The sequence below is a fragment of the Brachypodium distachyon genome, chromosome 5 (genome assembly GCF_000005505.3).
Source record: "Brachypodium distachyon strain Bd21 chromosome 5, Brachypodium_distachyon_v3.0, whole genome shotgun sequence".
NCBI classification, from domain to species: Eukaryota; Viridiplantae; Streptophyta; class Magnoliopsida; order Poales; family Poaceae; genus Brachypodium; species Brachypodium distachyon.
Genome location: NC_016135.3, coordinates 368925 through 391731, shown reverse-complemented (window position 1 = coordinate 391731; position 22807 = coordinate 368925). Strand labels below are relative to the sequence as shown.

The following is a 22807-nucleotide window of genomic DNA, read 5'->3' as shown; positions in this document are numbered from 1 at the left end:
GCCAAATCCATTGAGCTTTGCCTTGAACGTCCCGCAGCAATTTGCAGACACTTCAAAAAATTGTAATCATTCAGCTCCATATTGGCGCAAATTGAATACAAGTTGTACTAAATCAGTGCCAATTAATATGAAACGGAGAGAGGGGAGACTTGTTTTCCCCTTCAAAACAAATAATGTCGGACTTGCCTGAAAACGTGCTGCTGTGAGATTTCGAAAAATCTGGACCCACGTGCAACAACGGGAAAAATCTGGACTAAACCCACCCATACGGTAAAACAAACCTTTTTGTAGTCTGTCACAAAATATATCACAAACTAATGCTCCGTTTGGTGCTGTCAGAAAAGGAGAACAACCAACATTGCATATCTTTTGGAAATAAATGTCTCTACAGCCTTGCTGGTCCAAAAGACACCAATTCTTACCAAAATACAAACTCAGCCTTTTTCCAGCCTCAAACCTGATTTGTGCTAGGTACAAGCTATAAAAAAAAGCTGGAGACTGCAGCTGATTCATACCGTCTCTCTGGCATAGACTTGTTCCAAGAAAAGGGGTGAAAAGAATTTCCAATGATGGTCTGATCAGCTATGTACAGCAGATGATTGGAGTAACAACTGTAAGCTGCAAATGCTATAAGATTACACAATTAGGAACATCCCGCAGATTTGCCACAACTGCTTTACACCATGTTTTCAGTGTAAAGCAATACATTGCAGTCATCGTCAGCTACTGCCACTACTCTTGATTTGGCATCAACAGCAACACAGGAGACTCGTTGACCTGATTGTACAAGTCAGGAAGATGATCATGTTATTTACAGAACAAGTATCTTTGAAAAGTAAAACAGAGAAATAGTTCAATGAAGCAGTAAAACAACACAAGATAAAGAGTGCAGCAAAGCCTCCAAGGCTCACTTGTCTGTACAAACAGAGTAAAGTTTGTCGTTGCTTTCCAACTAATAAACCTTTTTGAGATGTCTCATGTCACTTACCGTTGAAGCACTCTGTGCCGGCAAGTTTTCTCCCAGAAGACAACTCCCACATGTACAAGCAACCTCCATATGTTCCAGCGAATCCATAGTTACCAGAGACATCTATAGAAGTAGCCCTGAAAAGCAAAATGTGACCACTCAGACAATGCTTTTGGGGCCTCAGCAAAAAGAGTAAGAAATGTATGGCACTGAGCTCTTGAGCAGGAGATGAAAGCTCTTATTAAGTAGGGGGGTGTAGCATGGAGCCAGCGCGGGACTTCAAATACCAACAAAAATAGTTAAAACTAGCCCTGGCTGTTTTTTAGTGACAGGGCAAGTTATGAACTAAATGCAACTGATTTGATCTCTATTCATTGTTAATAGATCTAATGTATGCTCGTTTATTACAGGACAATGAGAACGGGCTCGAGTGAAAAGGATACTAACACATACTCCCTCCGATCCATAGGAGTACAAACTAACCTCTTCATTGATTGATTGCCTGCTTATAGATGGCAACATGCCCTTCCATCTTCAGTCAAAGAACAAAAAAACAAGCCCTCATATACGTAGGCAGATGGATAACTTACCCCCTATCCCTACTTTCCTGATTTTATCCCCTATACAAATGTTGCTAATTAATGCAGCAACAATAGATGTATGAGTACTTAAGAACAACACAAACGTAAATCTTGAAATGTAAAATTCAAAATTTTGAAAAACAAAAGATCAAATCATGTGTGAAGTTCATAGATCAAAATGGGTGACAATGATTTAATAGGCATGACAATCATGTCCACCGGAAGGTATATGAATTTTGCTAGTATCTTAGTAGCATTCGTTAATGCATTTTTATGCAATTTACGCCAAGAGGGCACACGAGCAACCCTGAATACATAAGAGTTCTATGACAGGCCTAGAGTCAATTAAAACTTCCCATTTCTTTTCCTTTTACAGCTTTGTTTCACCCACATTCTAATTAAGCGCGGTTTAATTATTATTGCTAGGGTGCCAAGTGCCAAGTTAGTCCTGATTTTAGAAACTGCATATTTGGGTGCCAAGTGCCAAGGGAGGAGGTTCCCGGGTGCGCTGGGCCCGGGTGCTTCCCGGGGTCGACTTGCGGGGAGTGGAGGTTCCCGGGTGTGAGCCCCCGCCTCGCGCGTGGGGCCCGGTGGACAGCGCCGCGCGGAAGCGTGGCGAGCGCGGGACGCGCAGTCCCACCAAGGCAAGGAGTAAGGCGCGCGGCTCAGTAAACGAGCCGACCGACGGGTAGTTACCCGTCCGATCCAAGGAACAGTGGTTGTCTAATCCTACCCTAGGGTCTTAGGCCCCTAGCAGCGGAGGTGGCACCCATGCACGCCACCAGCTCACCGGGGAGAGTTGCATGCCTCCCCGTTGGACACTTGTAGCCCATGCACCATGGCACATATGGCATCCCCTTGTGTATAAAAGGAGGACCCTTGCCAACGGTCAAGGGGGTTAGACGGTTAGGAAGTTAGACGGTTGGCAGGTTAGTCAGTTGGTTCCAGTAGACAGCCAGCAGAGAGCAGTAGGGAGCGCTTAGACATTGAGAGGAAGCCCGGGAACTGCCCGGCAAACTTGTAAACGCTTGATCCGCGGTCAATATCAGTTCAGACAGGCAGGACGTAGGGTTTTACACCTCCGGGTGGCCCGAACCTGGGTAAAAAACGTGTGTGCGCTTGCTCTGGTATCAGCGCGCACCCTTAGCACTTGGTCTCACCGGCCCCGTAGGGCTTCATCGGCCGTGCCGGCGATCACCGGGTCTCCGCCCCAGACGCCCCTACCAAACCAAAAAGGGAGACGTGGCCGCACGCCCCCGGTGTCGGAGCACCGAGCGATGACAGGGCATTCTGGGCCTCATATGAACAGAACTGTTAACACTATCCGGCTAAATGACCAAAAGGAACATAAGTGACATCCAGTCTGGTGCCAATTTTTTTTAGAAAACTCTGCTGCAAAATTAAGTTAACAGGACAGATAAGGTTGTAATTTAACTTCTTAACTTCTACTCTTGTAATTTATTGCCAATCACTTAGTTAATTGACTAGATCTGTGTGGAAACTGGAAAGCAGACTGATGGCGACAGCTTGAAAAGAAAGTGCTCCAGGACAAAGAGACACATAAAGTGGGTAGACGTTGATTCACACTGATATAGACTAAAATCACTCTATAGGGTACTGCTAAGTCCTAATGTATTCCATGCAGCAATAAAGGAAACCAGTTAACTGAAGAAAAGCTTCCTTAAACAGTTAAAGCAAGACCTTTTTTCTCGAACATGCCGAGCGGCGTGTCATTTTATTAAGAAGAAAGCGCAAGAAGCGCAGTACAAAGGCAACAGAAAATGAGACCCAAAGAGGGCTCAAAGAAAAGAAAAGGAAAGGAAAGGAAAAGGCCAAAGCCAACTATATAAGGAGAGAGCTAGGTCCAGTGTCCGGGGGGCGCGCATGGATGAAGCAAGACCTTGGAGGAAGCATTCCTGATACATGTCCTCCCCATCCACCGTAGAAAGTGCTTGTGTATCTTTCTATAGAAGAAAACACCAAAATGGTGCAAGAGCTACAAAAGCACCAGAGGTGGCGCCAAGCACAAGTTTGACTACAAAAACCCAACAAAACCCAAAAAACCAAAGCAGAAGGGAACAACCTAGTGACCTACAAAACCCAAACGAGCAAAAACAGAAAACAGCAAAGTGTCATTGATGATTCAAAAGTTGGAGCTTCCCTCTGATTCGGTCCTGTGTATTCCCAGCCATCCAGATATGCTCCAAAGCTCACTGTCATTGATGAATCGTTGACACTAACCCATCACGCAAAACTTGCAGCTATTCCAAAAAAACTACTTTTAAAATTTCAAATTCAGTCTGTCAAATGCTATTGTTTGGAATCTAAACTACAAGCACTGAATATGAATAGTACCACGAGAAATTGAGATCAAAGAGGTTTGCGGCTGTGGGACAGTCCAGGGTTCAGCAAACTGGAATAAGCCCAATTCCAGCATACCATCAACAACCATACAGTTCTGGCTGCTAGGAAGTCCGCAATTGTGTCTCCATATTAGAGAAACTACTCTCCCTGTTTCACCATAACTGACCCCAACCCAAGAAAATCCATTTCAAAATTGCATAATCTATGCAGAAAGCCAGAAATATCCAGTAGTTCAGTGAGCTTGGCTAAATTATTTAAAGGCCTTAAATAACTGAATGAAAGAATTTTAGTGAAATATCAATAACAGTGCAGTTGAAGGAAGTGTTCAAACACAAGCTGGTAGTTACTCAAACCCATTGACAAGACTGAGTGCAATAAGCAACACATAGCATGATATAACTGTACGTGGACAAGTAAAGATACCTTGGATCAAAAATGTTTCCCATAATAACTTTCTTGTTTGCCAGCAAAGCTAGCCTCCATCGAGCATTGTGTTCTTTTGCTCGAAGGTCATGCTGATACTCAGCTACTGAAGCAGCGGACACCATAATCCAAACTGCTATGTCTTTTCCTGATAACATCAAAGTGGACTCCTTGTCATCTTTTCTGGACACGCCAGTCACTGTGATCTCTTGTAACCTTCTCTCTATGTCATCAACTGAAGCATGAAAAATATCCTCATGTACACTACAGATGCCTAAAGGCAGAATCTGGAAGACAATGTTCCCTGGAGCAGCAAAAGTTGACAGGAGTGCTCGCTTGGAGATGTCCCTAGGAAAATTATTGAAATCAGATGTTCATTAGGACAGCACAACAATCATACTTAGCAAACAAAAGCTCAGATAGGAATAGCCACTGGTTTACATCAAATACAAGGGTTACATTGATAGTGACTAGTTAGAACCATCCGCATTATTATTCTATTATTACAGATAAGTTTAAGCTTCTTAACGCGGAGCTAACAAGAGAATCTGACTCCATCTGGGGACGGTTGATCAGAGGGACTTCTCCCTGGACCTGGACTTCCTGGGGTCTCGCTCTGCGGACCTTGCTGACCTCAAGGCCCCCTTTCAGAGGATGGGGTGTGGGAGGTGGTGCGTTGTCTGCCCCATGGCAAGGAGCTGGACCCGGACAGTTTCACGGAATTCCTCCAGTGTTGCTGGGGGATTGTGAAGGATGATGTCATGGAAGCCTTTGGGCAACTCTCAGACCTCAATGGCCGACGGTTCCAGGGGCTCAACCAGGCACTATTGATCTTGCTCCCCAAGCGCTTGGATGGCTTGATGCTAAAGCCTATCGGCCCATTAGTTTGATCCACATCTTTGCCAAGTTGGTGGCGTAGACGCTGGCTGTGAGGCTAGCACCAAGGATGGGCTCCCTGGTGGAGCCGAACCAGTGCGCTCCATTCAGAAACGTGGCATCCACGACAACTTTGGGCATGTTTGGTACAGCTCCACTTCACGGCTTCACCAGTGAAGCAGGTGAAGTTGCCCCAAACACTCTAAACTCCATGTGTTAGGTGAAGTGGAGCAGTATAACTCTCTAGTTCATTTTACTGGAGTTAAGAAAGAGGTGCTTCACCTGCTCCACTTCACTTAAACTTGGAGTAATTTACCCACCAATGCCATTAGTGAACCGAACCGTTACGCTCTCTATCCCATGAACCCACTTCCCTGACTCCTCGTCTCCCTTCCTATTGATAGGTCTCAGGCGGACCAGAGACGGACAAAGCCATGGCGGCTCATCTACAGCCCTAGCAGAGCCGGCCACGCTCCATCTCCGGCGAGCGCGCCCTTGGTATCCCGCGAGCCCGCCCACGGTCCCCCGCGAGCCCGCCTCGATTCGCTGCCGCCACGGGTAGTCGCCGCCGCTTCTCCGGACTGCAGCGCCGCCGAGCCATCACCCCATCCACTAGCACCTCGCCCACCGTTCCCCGTCACTTATGCTAGTCCCTAACTTCCCGTCGACTGTACTGTCCCTGCAGGTCCTTGCTGCCTCTGAAGCAAGACCCTTTCTCTCTGATTGCTCTTCTCCGTCGACTGCGCCTGGAACCAGAAGGTGCAGGCGTTCTTCTCGTATTCCTCTGCTCTTTTTTCCCATCACCTACGATCGATCAGAGCTGTATTTATTTGAAGCAATTCCCTTTCTCTCTGATTGCTTTTCTCCATCTATTGCGCCTGGAACCAGACAGGCAGAAGGCAGCAGGCGTTCTTCTCCTATTCCTCGTTCCCATCACCTATAATCGATCAGAGTTCTATTAATCTTTTTTTTTGCAAAGAAGAGTTCTAATCAGCCACGTTGATCGCTCAGTTCGAAAATACAGTACTTGTGTTAATCGTACCATCAAGTGAAGCAATCTCGTATGAGATCCATCCATCATGGAAGGAAAGAAAATAGCAGCAACAAGGAAAACGTTCTGGAGCTGATTTGATTCCCAAACACATTTTTAGGTGAAGTGGAGCTGAAGTGAAGTAGAGTTTAGAGGTGAAGTGGAGTGCTACCAAACAGGCTCTTTATATCGGTGCAGCAGACTGCTTGCCATTTGCACAAGGATCCAGTGGGCCCTTGGAGAGGTCTCGACATGCAGTTCTCCAGGAGGAGCGTAGCCTGTTCTTCGTCCCCACCAGGATGACGGTTGGGGATGGCAAGACCGCCCTCTTTTGGGAGGATCGTTGGCTCGGGGGCCAATCCATCTCTGAGTTGGGACCCAACCTCTACAGGTTTGTCACCCGTCAGGTGCGCAGGAGGCGATCTGTCAAGGAGACGTTAACTGCCGGGAGATGGATTGCCGACATCCGAGGGGCCATCGGCCCTTTTTAAATGTGGCAGTACTTTCAGGTTTGGCAGGTCCTTTCCGGGATCCGATCAACCGCCCAGCCTCCGTCGGAAGCCAACGACTTTGTGGACTGGTGGAGGCTGGAGGGCAGCTTCGCTTTCCACCCCAGGGCAGCCTGCGAGGGCACTGACTCCCTGGTCACCCTGACTGCTTGGTGGATCTGGAAGCAGCGCAATGCGGTCGTCTTCGACAATGTGCGTCAGACCTTCCAGGTGTGCTTTCAACCGTCAAGTCAGAAGCTAGACTTTGGGTCCAGGCGGGGGTGGTGGGCCTTGGTACGGTCCTGCCGGATCCCAGGCGCGCAGTGTGTTGAGTTGTATCTGTGGGTATTAGCCTTCTAATAATACGTTTGTACATTAAAAAAATCATATTTATGCAGTAGGATACTCTACTACTTTTCCTTAAAAAAGATATTTTGGTAACACTTGGCAACACGCTCTTTAGTGTCTGGCAAATCACGACCTCGCGTAAGATACTACTAAAGATTTAAAGATGGAAGTCTCTAAAGTCTAAACCACAAAGCAACAAAAATTAAGATAATGATGTCAAGAGGGAAGGATCCTAATTTACCACAAACAAAAGCCGCCTGCGCAATCATGACCAATAATGAGAGAGCTACTTTTTGGCATTCTTTTGAGCTCCAGTATTGAAGGACCCACATTACCCAAACTAGAAATGACATACTCCTCAGAGACCACACTGTAAAACACAATGAAAACAGAGAACAAGTCATGTTCGTCCAAATGTTGCTACAGAAACAAGACAAGCCTAGTAACATCAGAAGTCTGAAGTGGGTGCCCTGTCAATGTAATGTATCCCTAACAGGAATCTCTAGCAAAAGGCAACAGCAACATGAACTTTATCATGACTAATGCATTGCAAAAATACTAAGACAGTGTAATAAATATCGAATTTATACTTTAGAAATATGAAAATAATGCACTTGATAAAACATGTACAGTTATACGAAACATCAGCATGGACCTTTTCACTTTAAGTAAACAATTCCAGATTTATTAGGGTGTGCCATATTCGAACATTAGAATTATCTTTCACAACTTCAGAGCAGAAACACTTTGAAAATGAATAAAACACAGGAGAACGATTTTGGTTTGTCATAAAATATAATGAATTGCCCTTCGGTGATGAAGAATAGAACATAAAAGAGCCAATCAGATCTTTAGGAAACTTGATTATTGGCGTTAATACATATATTAGGACTTATGAGCCCTATAACTGAAAATAGAATCACAGTTGTCAGTTGTCACTCGATGCTAATGTTTCTTTCTTTCAGTAAAATACACGACTAGTCCGTAAACTCAGAGCGAATGAACACTTTAGTCCACGAAATCACAAAACGAACACATAACAACCTAAACCGATTTTTTACTAAAATGTCTCGCTAATCCCAGTTTAGGGTGCTATTCATTTGCTTCGAGTTTATGGACTAGTGGTGTATTCTACTCTTTTTCTTATACATAATAATTTTACAGCATTGTAATCTGGGTCCACTAATGGAACAGTTCCAGATTTTTATATGTCTAGTTTCTTGCTCGTGCGTTACCACGGGCCACTGCGATCCACTCCGCTCGTATTCCTGGCAATCCTCCACCTATATATGCACTGCCGCTTCGTTTCTCCTTCCTTTCTCCTCACATCAGCTTCTCCGCATGTCCGAAACCACCTCCTGCACGAACACTCTCGCCACAGAATACATATTTTCATCACAACGCAAAAATTTCACTGTTCAGTTATTTCACGGAATACATTACATAATACAAGAGAGATTTTGTCCTCCGCACTTAATTTTTGGATGTCGGTTTCTTAATCTCTCTTTAAACATGTGTATTTTATTGTCTGTAGCAATGCATGGGCCTTTTGCTAGTACCTCAAGTGTGTTCTAGGATATCAACATGTTCCCCCTACTAACTTCTTCCCAGGCGACCACCATGCGGTGCTCTGGTTCTCCTTTCTCATTGTATGCCCTCATCTCCAATGTCTCCCGAATTCCTATCAGGCTATCATGTCTTCCTCCCTCTCTAAATATATTAGGCTTTGACCCCAACTTTCCCCACAACCTCGCTACACTGATTTGCACTGTCTCCCATGGTCCTATCCTGCCTTCCTCCCTCTCCAGATATATTAGGTTTTGGCCATGACTTTTCCTGCCACCTCGCTGCATTGATTTGCAAGGTCTCTTGCGGTCCTATCATGTCTTCCTCCCTCTCCAGATATATTAGGTTTTGGTCCTGACTTTTTCCGCCACCTTGCTACACTGATTTGCAATGTCTCCTGCGGTCCTATGTATCTTCCTCTCCAAATACATTACATTTTGGCCTTGACTTTTACTGTCACCTCACTACACTTATTTGCTTTGCATTCACATATTTCACAAATCATGTCACCGAGATGCACTAAGTACCTCTTAACGTGCAAATGAGAAAAAATAGAGAAAACTGGAATGGAACCGTATGGTTCCTCAGAGGGGAATATTCCCCCAATATGCTGAACCATATGATAACTCAAAAAATAGGAATCATTTTGTTCCAAGTGGAACCAGTGGTTCCAAGTGTTTGGTTCCTAGAATAAAGAAAACTAGAACCATTCCGTTCAATTCAACCTTGCTCTGCAACCAAACACTACCTAAATAAGTTATGTGTTTTTTTGGTATGAATGCAAGAATATGTATCTTTCCATCTTTTATGAATGCCAGAATTTTCATCATTGCTTTAATTATATAAAGAATAAATAAAATGATTGTCAGAAATATTGATCAGCCACAAAATTTGTGGTTGACACCCAAGGAGATACAAACGGATAACTACATCTCCAACAATATAAGATGGACAGCCATTTGAACATTCAACACATGAGCAATACTGGAAATGTGTCATACCATGCAGGCAGTAAAATTTGGGAAAAGGGAAACATTAATTAAATGCTTACAATACAGCAATTTTACCTCCATCCAGCGACCATTTTCCATATATGCAATTTTCTGCTGTCTTCAGCAGCTACGACATAATTTGGTTCACATATCAAAAAGGAAGACACTGTCCCATAGGGCATCAATTTGGTCAATAGTGAACTGTACCCGCAGTTAACAGATACAATTTTCAGAGAATTGTCGTCGTGCTGATCAAATTTGCACAATGAGCATGAACAATCGATGTTCTGCATCCTGTCAATGAGTAATTAAGTAGATGTGCTTAGCATCAATATAAGGGGTGCATCCAACATTTCGAGCAAGGCACTAAGGGATAAGATTACAACCTACAACAAGGTAGTCTTATACTGCTAAGGAGGATCAGAAACTGGCCATCAGGTGTAAACTGCATTCCGGATCTTCCAAATGTAAACTGAAGAGAAAAATAATAACATCAAACAGAATACACTGTGCCTTCACTGAAAAGAAGTTATATGCATAGGAAGCTCTTACATTTCCTGTAGAAGCCTGTTCCAACGAGGGCAGTAGAAGGGAAGTGTAGCCAACGAAATAAGGTGGTTCATCTGGGTAATCTTTAAGCGTGATGTTATACACATAGAGGAATCTCTGGCAGCTCGCCAAGAAACCACAAAGTACATAAATGTGTAAGCTGTTAATGCTTTTGGTATTTAGCATAATAGACAAGACAGGCATCGGGTGCAGGTAGGAAGCCGTAAGCTCCAGATGATGAGCTGAGCCTCTTATTGACGTTTTTGGGTGTTTGGATGGCAGCCCATTTACATGATTAATGTTACAAAGGGTGTGATCAACCTGGTTGTGAAAAACGTTGTGTTTGTTGCACATGTTCATGTGATCTGACCCATCCACGGATAACAATGAGCCATTGGCGATGCCTTCTTTTGGGTCCTTCGGTTGATTTGGTTCAGCATCGTTGTCAACATGATTGAAGTGTGCAGGATGGGAACTATCATTCAAACCAAACTCCTCCTCTAGAAAAGCAAGGTACGCATCAGACAAAATATACTGACCTTTGTCATGATCATATATCATATCAGGGGTGTCATCAGCGCTATCATGTGCCTGAACCTGACACTCAGACAATTCAGCATTAGTTTCCCTTTTGCTCAGTAGCAATTTTGAGTTCTCATTAGGTTCCCTAGAGCATGCATCATCAGACTCATGATGGTGAGCACCCATAGTTTTGGATGTGTTGTCACCCCAAACCTGTGCATCATCCTCGAAACTATCTGCAACAAAAGCTTCCATGTCTGATTTAATGACTTGTTCATCATTCATGCAATCATTATTGGTGCCACTTTCTTTAATTGAGTTCTCATTAGGTTCCCTAGAGCATCCATCGTCAGACTCATGATGTTGAGCACCCATAGCTTTGGATGTGCTGTCACCCCAAATCTGTGCATCATCCTCAAAACTATCTGCAACAAAAGCTTCCATGTCTGATTCAATGACTTTTTCATCATTCATGCAATCATTATTGGTGCCGCTGTCTTTAATTGAGTTCTCATTAGGTTCCCTAGAGCATGCATCGTCAGACTCATGATGTTGAGCACCCATAGCTTTGGATGTGTTGTCACACCAAATATGTGCATCATCCTCGAAACTATCTGCAACAAAAGCTTCCATGTCTGATTTAATGACTTGTTCATCATTCATGCAATCTTTATTGGTGCCGCTGTCTTTAATTGTTTCATGCAGCAGTCTCCCATGGATATGTGTTTGGGAACTATTCATATTCCCTTCACGAATACTAGCAGGCAAAGATACACCTGTTGAAGGCAAGAAACTGTTCAGAACAACAATATATCTCTTATTGGTCAAATGTTGTTAAACTCCTAGATCTTCTTTGTGTAAGATGCTTGAGTAAAGAAAGTTCCACTTTTCCAAAAGAAAGGAACATTTCTTGATTATGACGAGTTAAATTTCTACAAATATATATTTATGTTTTGGTAGAATGAAAGATATATTGTCCACAGAATGTACAACTGTTACCTTGGCAATCATCAGCAGAGGGATTTTGAGCTGAAGCAGTTCTTATTAAAGCCCTATATCTGGCGTTCCCTTTTTGCTTAACCTTCTTTTTTATGCAAGTTTTCTTCAGAAGCGGGATAGTTTGGGGAAGCAAAGAAGTCATCATAGACTTGGCTACTTCGTTTTCAGCTGATTCCAGATCAGCCTTTTCAGAGCTTAAATAAGAACTGGAAAATAATCCATCTTCTTGAGATGAACTTAGGACATACTCTCCCAAGGTATCATCAACCCGAGTTCTCTTCAGAAGCGGGATAGTTTGGGGAAGCAAAGAAGTCATCATAGACTTAGATACTTCTTTTTTAGCTGACTCCAGATCAGCCTTTTCAGAGCTTAAATAAGAACTGGAAAATAATCCATCTTCTTGAGATGAACTTAGGACATACTCTCCCAAGGTATCATCAACCCGAGTTCTCTTCAGAAGCGGGATAGTTTGGGGAAGCAAAGAAGTCATCATAGACTGAGCTACTTCGTTTTCAGCTGACTCCAGATCAGCCTTTTCAGAGCTTGAATAAGAACTGGAAAATAATCCATCTTCTTGAGATGAACTTGGGACATACTCTCTCAAGGTATCATCAACCTGAGTTTTCTTCAGAAGCGGGATAGTTTGGGGAGGCAAAGAAGTCATCATAGACTTAGCTACTTCATTTTCAGCTGATTCCAGATCAGCCTTCTCAGAGCTTGAATAAGAACCGGAAAATAATCCATCTTCTTGAGATGAACTTGGGACATACTCTCCCAAGGTATCATCAACCCGTGTGCATTTTGAATCACGAGGTATTTCTTCCAGCAATGGAGGCATGCATCTTGAACCAGAGACATCCCGCAACTGTGTGTTACTTCCAGGACCTCCCTTGAACATTGAAAAATAAGCATTGCTATCAAATACTGGCCTTTCAACTATAAACTAGTGTAACAATTCAAATAGGTGCTAAAATAATGTTTTCTCAGACAACAGAAGATTCAAAGAAATTATATGACAGTACTGATCTGTTTTTGGGTGGTTTCTTTCTTGGCCAGTCCAGCTGGGAGCCTGGGACAGGTGCTGTAACTTCCAAATTCTATTCCTGTATGGGACGAATAGCAGAGCTCCTAACATGATGCCATCTATTTTGAGGAAAGCATGCCGCGTTTTCTTTGATGAAGACTTTGTCAAGGAGAGTAAGTATATGCATTAGGTGGAGTTCAGATAAAAGGAAAAGCATCATACTGCTTGATCCCAACTGGAAAATTACAGTAAAAATACGGCTGTGTACACAATATCTGATGGTGGATCATATCTTATGCAACAAATGACATTCTTTACTGCACGAAAACACAGTAATTTGCATTGATGGTTAGATATTTTATTTTTTGCAGGTGGACTAACAAAATATTGTGTCAATTGTCAAAAGTAATTAAATACTAAGGATACCGGAAACAAAAAAAATCTCGGTATACCTTGTCTGAACTTTCACGAGATTTATCCAACTCATCATTGCAATTATTAACTGAACTCAAAATATCCTGGCTGTGGATTCTCTTAGCAACACTTTCCTCATGGATTGGGTTTATGCTTCTTTTAGCAGTTCCAACTGTCTTGTCCAGGGAAACAAGCTGCTCTTCGTAATCATCCGAAACATCAACTGCAACTGTATGGGTTAACGGTGAAGCAGCACCAGAATTGTTTGGACAAGGCATTTTTGTTCCAAATCCACTCGAATGTACTATAAGCTGACGAAGCAGTCTCTGAACAGATGCGTTTTTGAACCCAAAGAGCTGCATGAGACAACAGCGAGACTAAACAATTAAAATCTAGCTGTGATAAACAGTGGTGAAGGCATGAAGATACAGATAGATGAAGAATGTTATTCATTTACCAAAATATCAATGGTCAGGGGCTGCTTTTTATTGGTTTAGTACATCCTGTTGGAATAACTATTGGGATTCAAATGGTATCTAAATCGTTAGCACCAAAGTGTTTGTCTATGTTCATTGTTCCCTTCTTTTTTTTTCTCTTGTGTTCCATTAACCCCCAAAAAAAAAAAAACTGTTCATATACCAGAGAAACAAAATGAGTCCATATCGTGCATCAAAAAAGATATTCATATCAGCAGTTTCCAATGTGAATTATGGCAATCGTCTAACTTCGAAAACAAGCATATACGGTTTTAGAAAAATTATACAAGCAAGAGCATGCCTCGACACCATCAATCTTCTGAGGGAAGCTCCTGGTCCTCTGCCAGTTCCTGACTTTAGACCCCATCTTCTTGTGGAAGTTCTTCCAAGCTATATCCGGGGTCGGCCCTGTCGCTGAATCTCCTAGGGTGGATGTAACCTGCAGATAATAAAAGCTTATTATTTTGAAGCCAGGCAGCAAGCCGTAGAGTGGGATAGTATACATGAGAGTGTGTTTGTGTGGACCTGGAACACAGGCCCTCTTGGTCCTTGTTGGATCTCCATTGTGTACGATATCCCGGAGTAACGGCGGACAGCATGATAGCCCACTGGGTACGGGTACCTGTGTTTGCCCTGGGATGTGCAAACAAGGAAAGGTGCAAGCATCAGGGAGTAGAAACAACAAGGCATGATGTGATATTGCCCTGAGAAATTCCACAGGTAAAGTCAACCAACAAGACCTAAATTATCTATTTACGAAAACGAAGACCTAAATTCGTCGCCGAGAACGCACATCCTAGTTGAGAATTACCAGTCAGTAACCGGTCGGTCGCAGCCGCGCGAGAACCAGATGAAGGCGCTGTCTCGGTTCAGAATAGAATGCGAGCCAAAACCCCAAAGGGGGGAGAGAGAGAGGGAGAAGGAGAGCGAACCAAACCCTAAGGGGGGGGAGAGGGAGAACGAACCCTGGAGCAGCTCCAGTACTTGCGCTCCCATTGGGCCTGGCCGCCGCGGTAAAGCGCCCCGGTGGACACAATCTCGATGAAGCGGTCGCCGTCGGCCTCGTCCGCCGCCATCTCCTCGTCTTCCGGCGAAAAATGGCAGAGGGAGAAAGCGCGCGATGTGGTGAATTTTTGGCAACGAAAAAGTAGGCGGTAAAACTGAATAATTTTTCTCAACGTAAAATATAAACGTAAAAAATAAAGAATTCCGACTCCGCTGGGGATCGAACCCAGAATCTCTGGTTCCGTAGACCAGCGCCTTATCCATTGGGCCACGGAGTCATCACGTGTAATAAAATTTATATTCATATTTAGAACTATGCACTCACTCCGATTCATCTCAGCAAACTTATCGTAGATTAACTAACGAGTAAATTGAAGACGAAATGAGCCTTATGCCTATCTTACACGTAGAGTGTCCGTGTGATAAAGTTGATCTCCAGTTATCTCAACATGCTGAGTGTCAACTCAACTAGCTCCTGACATGTGTGCATGGCCAAGGAAAATTCTACAGCATCCTCTGTGTATCACAGAAACATAAAATTTTCATCTCAATGCACTCGCATCATAACTCTTTACCTTAAGATGTCACTCTATTGACCAAATCATGTACTCTCTCCTTTCACGGCTCCAGCAGGAGAAGCTAATTCAAAATCCGAGAGATAGTAAACCAATTATTGACAAATAGATGGTGTGACTGGCTTTCAAAGAATATCTTCTCATTCTCACATCCCAAACCAATTACCTTGTGACCATCTATTTGATTACATGAAAACGCAAACCCCACATCTCTAAGTTACTCTTATTAAAAGAAGCATGTAGACCAGCCTAAATATATTTATTGTTCCGGTCACACGATTAGTTATTAAGATTAAAAAAATTGTACTCCATACAGACACATTTGCCTTTTCCCTAAATATATCAATCTTATGATGAGTTCCAATACTCCTATAATCGGGCTTTAATGACACTAACCCGTAGTTTGTAGATTTTATTTTCTTAGCGATTGCGTAACAAAGCACGTGCATATTGTCCTACTTTCAACAAATATTTCAGCAGAAATCAGGAAGCAATCAATTACCATATGAACATTCAGATTGGGGACAGAACTTGACACATGCATGTATCTCGTGGCCACCCGAAACAAAACATGTCAGTCATCATAAAGAAACACGATATCGCACCAGAACGTTGCCTGGACACCACCTAAACAGGCCCGTATACAAGCGGATAGCGTGAGCAGAATATGTAATACAATGTATCTCTGCTACTTATAAAGGCACCAACATATTCATCCCAACGTCCATCGTCCATCCTACTAAACGTACACGGAGTACAAATAGCCCCACAATCAGACTCAGTAAACACGAATTAATTCCTAATAGTGTGCGTTTGGTGATCGACTATTGAGGCTGAAATTGCACCCCGCAGGAGAATCTTTCAGCCTCCCGAACATTGTTTTAAATAGCGCGCTATCTCGGCGCTATAACTTCGCTATAGCAGATTTTGACCACTCCCGCTAAAGTTATGCACTTTTAGAGCTAAATAGAAACCGTCGCTAATAGCTCGCTAAAATGCGCTAAAAACGCTAAATTGGGCTAGAAGTATCGCTATTTCTCTCGCTAAGCTCCAAAATTTTCTGATTTGAATTTGAAAGTTGCACCTAGTTATGTAATATGAACTTATGGAATCCTTTTATTGCTACAATCATCATGGTTGTTCAATAAAAGTTTGTGTCATCGAATATCTGGTCATATTTTCTACTCTCTCCGTCTCATATTAAGTGATTTTGTATTATATGTATCTAGACGCTTTTTAGGCATAGGTACATCCATATTTCGTCAAAGAGTCACTTAATATGTTACGGAAGGAGTAGATGATATGAATATATGATGCCTAATTTTCATGGAAATTTCATTATTTCTGAGGAAAACACTAAATGGCTTAGCGCCGCTATAGATTTCTTAAGAGCATGTACAATGCAAGATGCCTAGGTGCTTAGAAAAATTAACCGTTTTTTGTTAAGCACTGGTGCTTATTTAGATTAAAAAGATGCCTAGCTAGGCACCTCCTTTATACAAAATAAGCACAGGTGCTTAAGAAATTGCTTGGTTTATTTTCGTAAGCACTTGCCTAAGCACCTTGCATTGTACATGCTCTTAGAGCATCTCTAGCCGCGCCCCCCATTTTGCGTCCGGCCTGCCACTTTTTTCGGCCGTATGGGATGCGCCGGCTAGAATTTGTTTTTAAGGTCAAGCCGGTTCCCGGCCGGCGCCCCCAAACGCCTCCCCAAAGCAAATTTTACAAATATTGCAAATTGAAACAAGCACATTATTTGATAAGTTTTGAATCACATGTCAAATAAATTTAATCAAATTCAAGCAAATAAATAAGAAAAACTACACGTTTCCTCGGAGCCTCCACAAATGCTTGACCAGATCATCTTGAAGTTGCTGACGAGTACCGACGTCTCGAATTTCTTGCCATCGGGCGAGGAAAGCAGCAAAGGCGGCCAGCACCTGGTGATTGACATTGGCTAGAGGACCCATCCGTTCATACGGTTCAGTGTCAAACACCGGACATTCCCGCTCGCTCTCGATGATCATGTTGTGCATGATCACACAGGCAGTCATGACCTCCCACATCTGATTTTTCGACCAAGTGAGAGTGGGGTATCGGACGATCGATGGCAAATCGAGCCTGCAACACACCAGATGCCCGCTCGACATCCTTCCTGCATGCTTCCTGTTGCATCGCAAACCAAGATCTTGCTCCTCCTGCGGGTGCGTTTGAGATTGTCTTCACAAAGGTCGACCATCTTGGATAGATGCCATCTGCCAGGTAGTATCCCTTGTTGTACACATGGGCATTGATCTCATAGTTCATCGGAGGAGCAGTGCCTTCAACAAGCTTGGCAAACACATTCGAGCATTGCAGCACATTGATGTCATTGTGCGATCCTGCCATACCGAAGAAGGCATGCCAAATCCACAGACCTGATCGGCCAATGCTTCAAGCACCACACTGCATGATCCTTTGTGGCTTTTATACATGCCCTGGTGTGCAAATGGACAGTTATTCCATGACCAATGCATACAGTCAATGATGCCAAGAATACTTGGGAATCATGTTTCTGCATTCTGTGCCATGATCCGAGCTGTGTCTTCTGCAGTGGGTGTCCTCAAGTACTGCTCTCCAAACACCGCCACAATTGTCCTACAGAACCTGTACATGCAATCGATGCCCGTGGACTCGGCCATGAGGAGGTAGTCGTCTTGTGTATCGGCAGGAATTCCATAAGCAAGCAAACGGAGGGATACCGTGCATTTTTGAATTGATGTGAAACCGAGTGTGCTGATGGCGTCCCTCTTCAATTTGAAGTAATCGTCGTACTCCCGAAGATACTCGGCGATCTTCAAAAAAAGCTTCCGAGACATTCAGAATCGGCGCCGAAAGATTACATCGTTGTGCAATGGATCATCGGCGAAGTAGTCGACGTACAACATGCAGTAGCCTTCCATCCTTTGCCTCGCCTTGCTCTTGCGGCGGCTCTTCCTCGATCCTCCCCGTCCCGGCGGCTCTGCATCTTCGGCGATGAGGGGGAGAAGCGACGAGACGATGAGTTGATGCTCCTGTTCGCCGCCGGAGGCAGCATCATCGGCAGTGGCGACTTCCTCGTCAAAAAGCGTGGCAAGCATCTCTTCGTCGTCCGAATCCATGGCCTTGGCAAATCGCTAAACACCTTGACGGCAAGAAGCGAGGAGGGGGCCGCTGGGTGGGCACCGACGTGGTGATGGGACTGGCCGGCGGCGGACGACGGAACTAGAACAGTGGCGGCAAGGGAAGATCTATGCGGCGGCAGGTTTGGGGGTGGAAGTCGCCGGTGAGAGGGGTGGTTCCGGCGGCAATTCGAGGTGAAGTCGTCGATTCGGGGGCGGAAGTCGACGACTCAGAGCAAATAGGGTTTGTTTTTGGGTTGTACCGCTAACAGTGGTGGCCCGCGTGGTTTTGCGCCCTAGCCGGCGCCCCCGCACGGCCCCTCGTGGGTTGGGTTCGGGGGTTGGGTTCGGCCTGAGGCCTGAGGCCTTCTGTTCTATTCTCCCGAACCGTTTTCCCTTTCTATTCTCCGCCGCCTCCTACCTCTGCCCCGACTCGCACGCCCACCCGCATCCTGAGGGCGCAGCCACCGCCTCCCCTCCGCGGCCCTCCTCTGCCGCGCCTCAGCCAGCCTCGCCCGCGAGCCTCCACCTGCGACCACGCACGCGATCCGCCGCCGTCCGCCTTCGCACCCTCGCGACTTCGCGAGCCCCCGCCGTCTCCACACTGACACCACGCCTTTCCCCACACACGACCCGCCACCGTCGGCCTTCGCGGCCTCACGAGCCCCTGCCGTTTCCGCGCCGCGACTGAGACCCCGGCCATGCAACCTCCGCACCCCGCCGTCTCCACGCCGCGACTCGGACCCACCCATCGCCGTCATGCCCTGTGACTGGGCAGCCATCGGAGAACCGCTAATCACGCCGGCGGCGCCTTCGAGGTAACCAATTTTGTTTTGGTGGATTAAGTTTCCTGCGGGTATTTGATCTGATCGATCCGTGCATGGTTGCTGCAGGCAAATGGTTCCCGCAGGAGAGGAACACGCGGCTAGGGAACATGACATGGAGGATCTGGAACCTCGCCCGTTGTTGGTGTGGTGTGTGTGTGTGTGTCTTTTCAATTGTCTAGAAAAGAGGACTAAAGGCTGGGTTGATCTTCACATAGGTGCATTTTATAATTTATAGAGCACCAGGCTCTGTTCAACGAAACTCCGTTGGTTAAACTTTTGGGCGATTGACTTCTGTTCTCAAGTACTCAGAAATAAGAATTGTGCTGCACCCAATGTTCTTTCCACTTGGTCTCTGGATCTTCTCTTTCCCTGGTTACTATGCCACTTTACCACATGGTGCTTACAGTGGTGCCATGTGAAAGAAACTAGCACGTACATTGTGGGAAAACGACATATAATCACTATCTAATGGTTCAAACGCAGTCTATTTTGTTTCAGTTAGTCACATATCAAATAACTGAGAAATGCAGCGATAGAAATGGTTGAAGACTATAATGACAATATTATAGATTTTTATTTGGATCAATCGAGCAACATTTGTGTTGCACCACTGCTAGAATCTCATAAAACATAAATTCTGCTGGTATTGGAATATTCTGTTTTTGCTATTATGCAATAATCCTGCATCTGAGTTGTTCATAGTGTAGCCCAGGTGGTGTTCTGCAGTGCATTCAGAAGGGAGTTTCTTTCCCCAAATATTTGAAAATATGTAGAGAAGGACACTGAAATCCCGATACCGTTGCATGTTCATCGTTTTTGTTCTTGAAATGGGCCTCTGCTATTTGGTACGGAGTATGCTTTATCATATACAGTGAACAGACAATTATTTTCTTGAAGGAACAAACAGTTGTTGGGAAGTAGTCTATTGTGTCTTTTTTTCTTCCGGAGCTGTACTTTTTTAATGGGAAGTTCTGGGAATTTGCATATGGACCGTTATATGTCGGCCTGTGTTGATGTAACTTCAAATGGTATATATTACAGTTTGCCTATTCTAGAATCAAGCATATTGGAGTCCCTGTGCTGCAATGTATATATTTCTTATTTATTGAGTGTATGAATTGTATGAATCATATTTCTAGCTGGTGGTGAAATTTAAATAAACTGTAAGTATGAATGAATCCATTTTGTCAATCATACAGTAAGGATGGATGATAATCTCAGTGCCTTATTTATTTTTCTGTTGGTGGCTTGATCTATTACGTGTGTTGCAACTGCTCGATGACTATGTAATTCAAGGTTATGGGTTTCATCATAAAAAAAAATCAGTCCTTGTGTGCAATCTGTTGCCAATCTTAAACATATATTTCCTACTCTAACGAGCATTGGTTTCTTGTATGGAAATCATGATTTCTGAAATAGGGAATCTGATTGGGCAGATTACTTGTGTAGATATCATGATTCTTGAATCACTGTGTGTCTTTCTGGAGTTTACTCTATGGGATATTTAGGAATGATCATGAGCCATCGGAGCTGTTGAGGATGGGCTGAATTCAGGTAATACTAATCCTTTTTGCTATTTGTCCAAGTTTTCGATTTTCTATACTGTCAAACTCTGTTGCCTCACGACTGCATAAAGGTTGTTGGTGTATCAAACCCATAATTAGCATGAGATGAGATGCAGCCATGGTCATGGTAAAAAAATATTTTAGTTCGCATGTGAACATTTATTTTTCAGTGCGTCCAAATATATCTACTTTTTTTTGCGGGGATCAAATATATCTACTTGACATGAGAGTTCCATAGGTACTTGTGCCTGTACTAATTTCTGTTTTATGTATATATGTTTTCATGCTTCAGTTCTAAGGCAAGATCTTGGTACGTTTGAAATCAATACTAAGTATCCTTCCCCGTTCCTGCTTTTGCTCTATCATTTGCCTTGCTCCATGGTTGCTTCGACAGTAATGATTCCTTATTTTATATTTGGAAGTCCCTTTTTTCTGAACATAAGAATCCCTTTCTCAGTGGACTATATAGACATTACATATTTTAATTCAGTTCTCTGCTTTTAAGCTTGGGGTCTTCCATGATATAAGTGTTGACATTTAGCTGGAATTTACTTACTAGAGTTGTGGATGTTGTCATCTAAGTTATGGATACCTTATGAAACTACACAAATGGTCGTCAGGCAAACATATATGTTGAACTTCATCATGGAAAATTGTGTCCAGTTCAGTTCGGAAACATCACTGACTGCATAGCAAGGATTTGAGTCCAATAAATACATTATTTTTCCCGTGTATCTTGGAGCCCTTTTGTTTTGCAAATGGGCATCATTAACAAGTACTCCTTCCGTTTCATAATTCTTGTCTCAAATTTGATAAAAAATGAATGTATCTATGAATTATGAAACGGAGAAAGTAGAAACCAGGAGCCGTGCAAGCACGGTGGCAGAGTGGGGCAGCGGTTCAATCAAGCACATGTGCCGATGTGCGGCTACTGATTAAATCCCACTTTCATGGCAGAGCCTAATGATTACTTAACAATCCCTTAGGAATTGCTCGGATTTGCATAAAAAAGAAAACATGGCAGAACCAGCCGGACGCGAGGAAACATAAGATACATCTCCTAAAGCCGAGGAGTTATTCGCGCTCACAGCGCTCCACGACTTCATTTGTGTGGTTTTGCTTTGATCTTTGGGTGTTCTCTGGCGTTTTGTTTTTGTGTTGATACCGGTTGCATGCTGCCTCTTCTCGCTGTCGGTTGGGCCATGTGGTGCTGTTGGCCCACTGTCATCCTGGACATGCTTGACGGATGCGGTTGGGCTGGGGGTTGAATATCTTATGTGTTGCATGGCTTATGTTGTTTTGTACTAGTTGCTCCTTTGTCTATGACGCTGCTTATGGGCCGATGTATGCTTGGTTGGTTTACTGTCAGTGTGTGTATGTGTTGCTGGGTGCTGTTGTGCAGGGTTCACCATTTCTTCGTGGTTGCATGTGCTTTTGCATGGGGTCACTGTGCCGCCGTGGCTATGCATGCGGTTGGCGTGTGTTCCTTCTTACGTGGGCTATCTAGAACTTGCCATGGCTAGGTCTACCATGTGCTGTCTGCGTGGAGATTTCTAGGGTTGTTTCGCTGGCAGTTTTGGGTTGCTGAGTGGCTGTTCTGGTGGCTTCCGTTGGGTCCTATATATACGTCTGATTTGTGTTGGTTTTTGTTCATCGGGTCTTGTGCTTTCAGTTGGTCTGGTGTGTCCTTCTTTTCTGCGAGATCGTTGTATCCTTCGTCCTGTTTCTTCTTTCTGCGTACGTGGTTGATGTTGGCTTCTCTATTTTTACGTAGGTATTGATGAGGTGTGTTGTGGGTGCTTGGGTTGGATTGGTGGTACTAGCCGGCGTCACTATTACGGTATGTGTACGATGATTATTCATGTTTGTTGTGCTGTTTTCGTGATTCTTGCTTCGTTTGTCTCTGGTCTTGCGAGGTGTTTCGCAGTGGCTGTATATCGGGTGTTGCTTTTGCGTATTCTTTTGATTTTATGGATGGATAATTCTTCTGGCCCGTGTGGTCGTGGAGGCGCGAATGGAGTTGGCGGTGGGCTTGGAGGTGATGTGCGAGTTGGCCGTGGGTGTGGTGGTAGGCGG

The 22807-nt window shown here is 44.1% G+C and overlaps 1 protein-coding gene, 1 long non-coding RNA gene and 1 other non-coding gene across 5 annotated transcripts; 1 reads left to right on the top strand and 2 right to left on the bottom strand.

Moving 5' to 3' along the window:
• Positions 1-333: 333 nt before the first annotated feature.
• Positions 334-14838, bottom strand: LOC100827244. Of its 3 annotated transcripts, XM_024455922.1 has the most exons (13): positions 14585-14837; positions 14145-14252; positions 13921-14058; positions 13182-13499; positions 11706-12594; positions 11321-11482; positions 10188-10942; positions 10022-10107; positions 9711-9929; positions 7319-7447; positions 4336-4683; positions 989-1104; positions 334-777 (listed from the first exon to the last, which is right to left on the bottom strand). In XM_024455922.1, the coding sequence occupies exons 1-13, from the start codon at positions 14693-14695 to the stop codon at positions 677-679; spliced, it is 3480 nt and encodes a 1159-aa protein (XP_024311690.1). In that variant the 5' UTR covers positions 14696-14837; the 3' UTR covers positions 334-676. The 3 variants fall into 3 exon arrangements, with proteins under 3 accessions (XP_024311690.1, XP_010239585.1, XP_010239586.1); XM_010241283.2 differs by having other exon boundaries at positions 10188-11482; positions 14585-14836; XM_010241284.2 differs by lacking the exon at positions 7319-7447 and having other exon boundaries at positions 10188-11482; positions 14585-14838.
• On the bottom strand, positions 14830-14902 carry TRNAR-ACG. The gene has a single exon. It is a non-coding gene; the product is annotated as a tRNA-Arg (tRNA).
• Positions 14903-18726: 3824 nt separating this feature from the next.
• On the top strand, positions 18727-19510 carry LOC112269408. The gene is made up of 2 exons (XR_002961245.1): positions 18727-19157; positions 19233-19510. It is a non-coding gene; the product is annotated as an uncharacterized LOC112269408 (long non-coding RNA).
• Positions 19511-22807: the final 3297 nt, after the last annotated feature.

Coding starts and splice junctions, on each gene's coding strand:
- LOC100827244 (XM_010241283.2), bottom strand. CDS start 14,695: ATGGCGGCGGACGAGGCCGACGGCGACCGCTTCATCGAGATTGTGTCC. Junction 12,595..13,181: donor CTCGTGAAAGTTCAGACAAG/GTATACCGAGAT, acceptor TCAATGTTCAAG/GGAGGTCCTGGAAGTAACAC. Junction 4,684..7,318: donor GCAGGCGGCTTTTGTTTGTG/GTAAATTAGGAT, acceptor TAATTTTCCTAG/GGACATCTCCAAGCGAGCAC.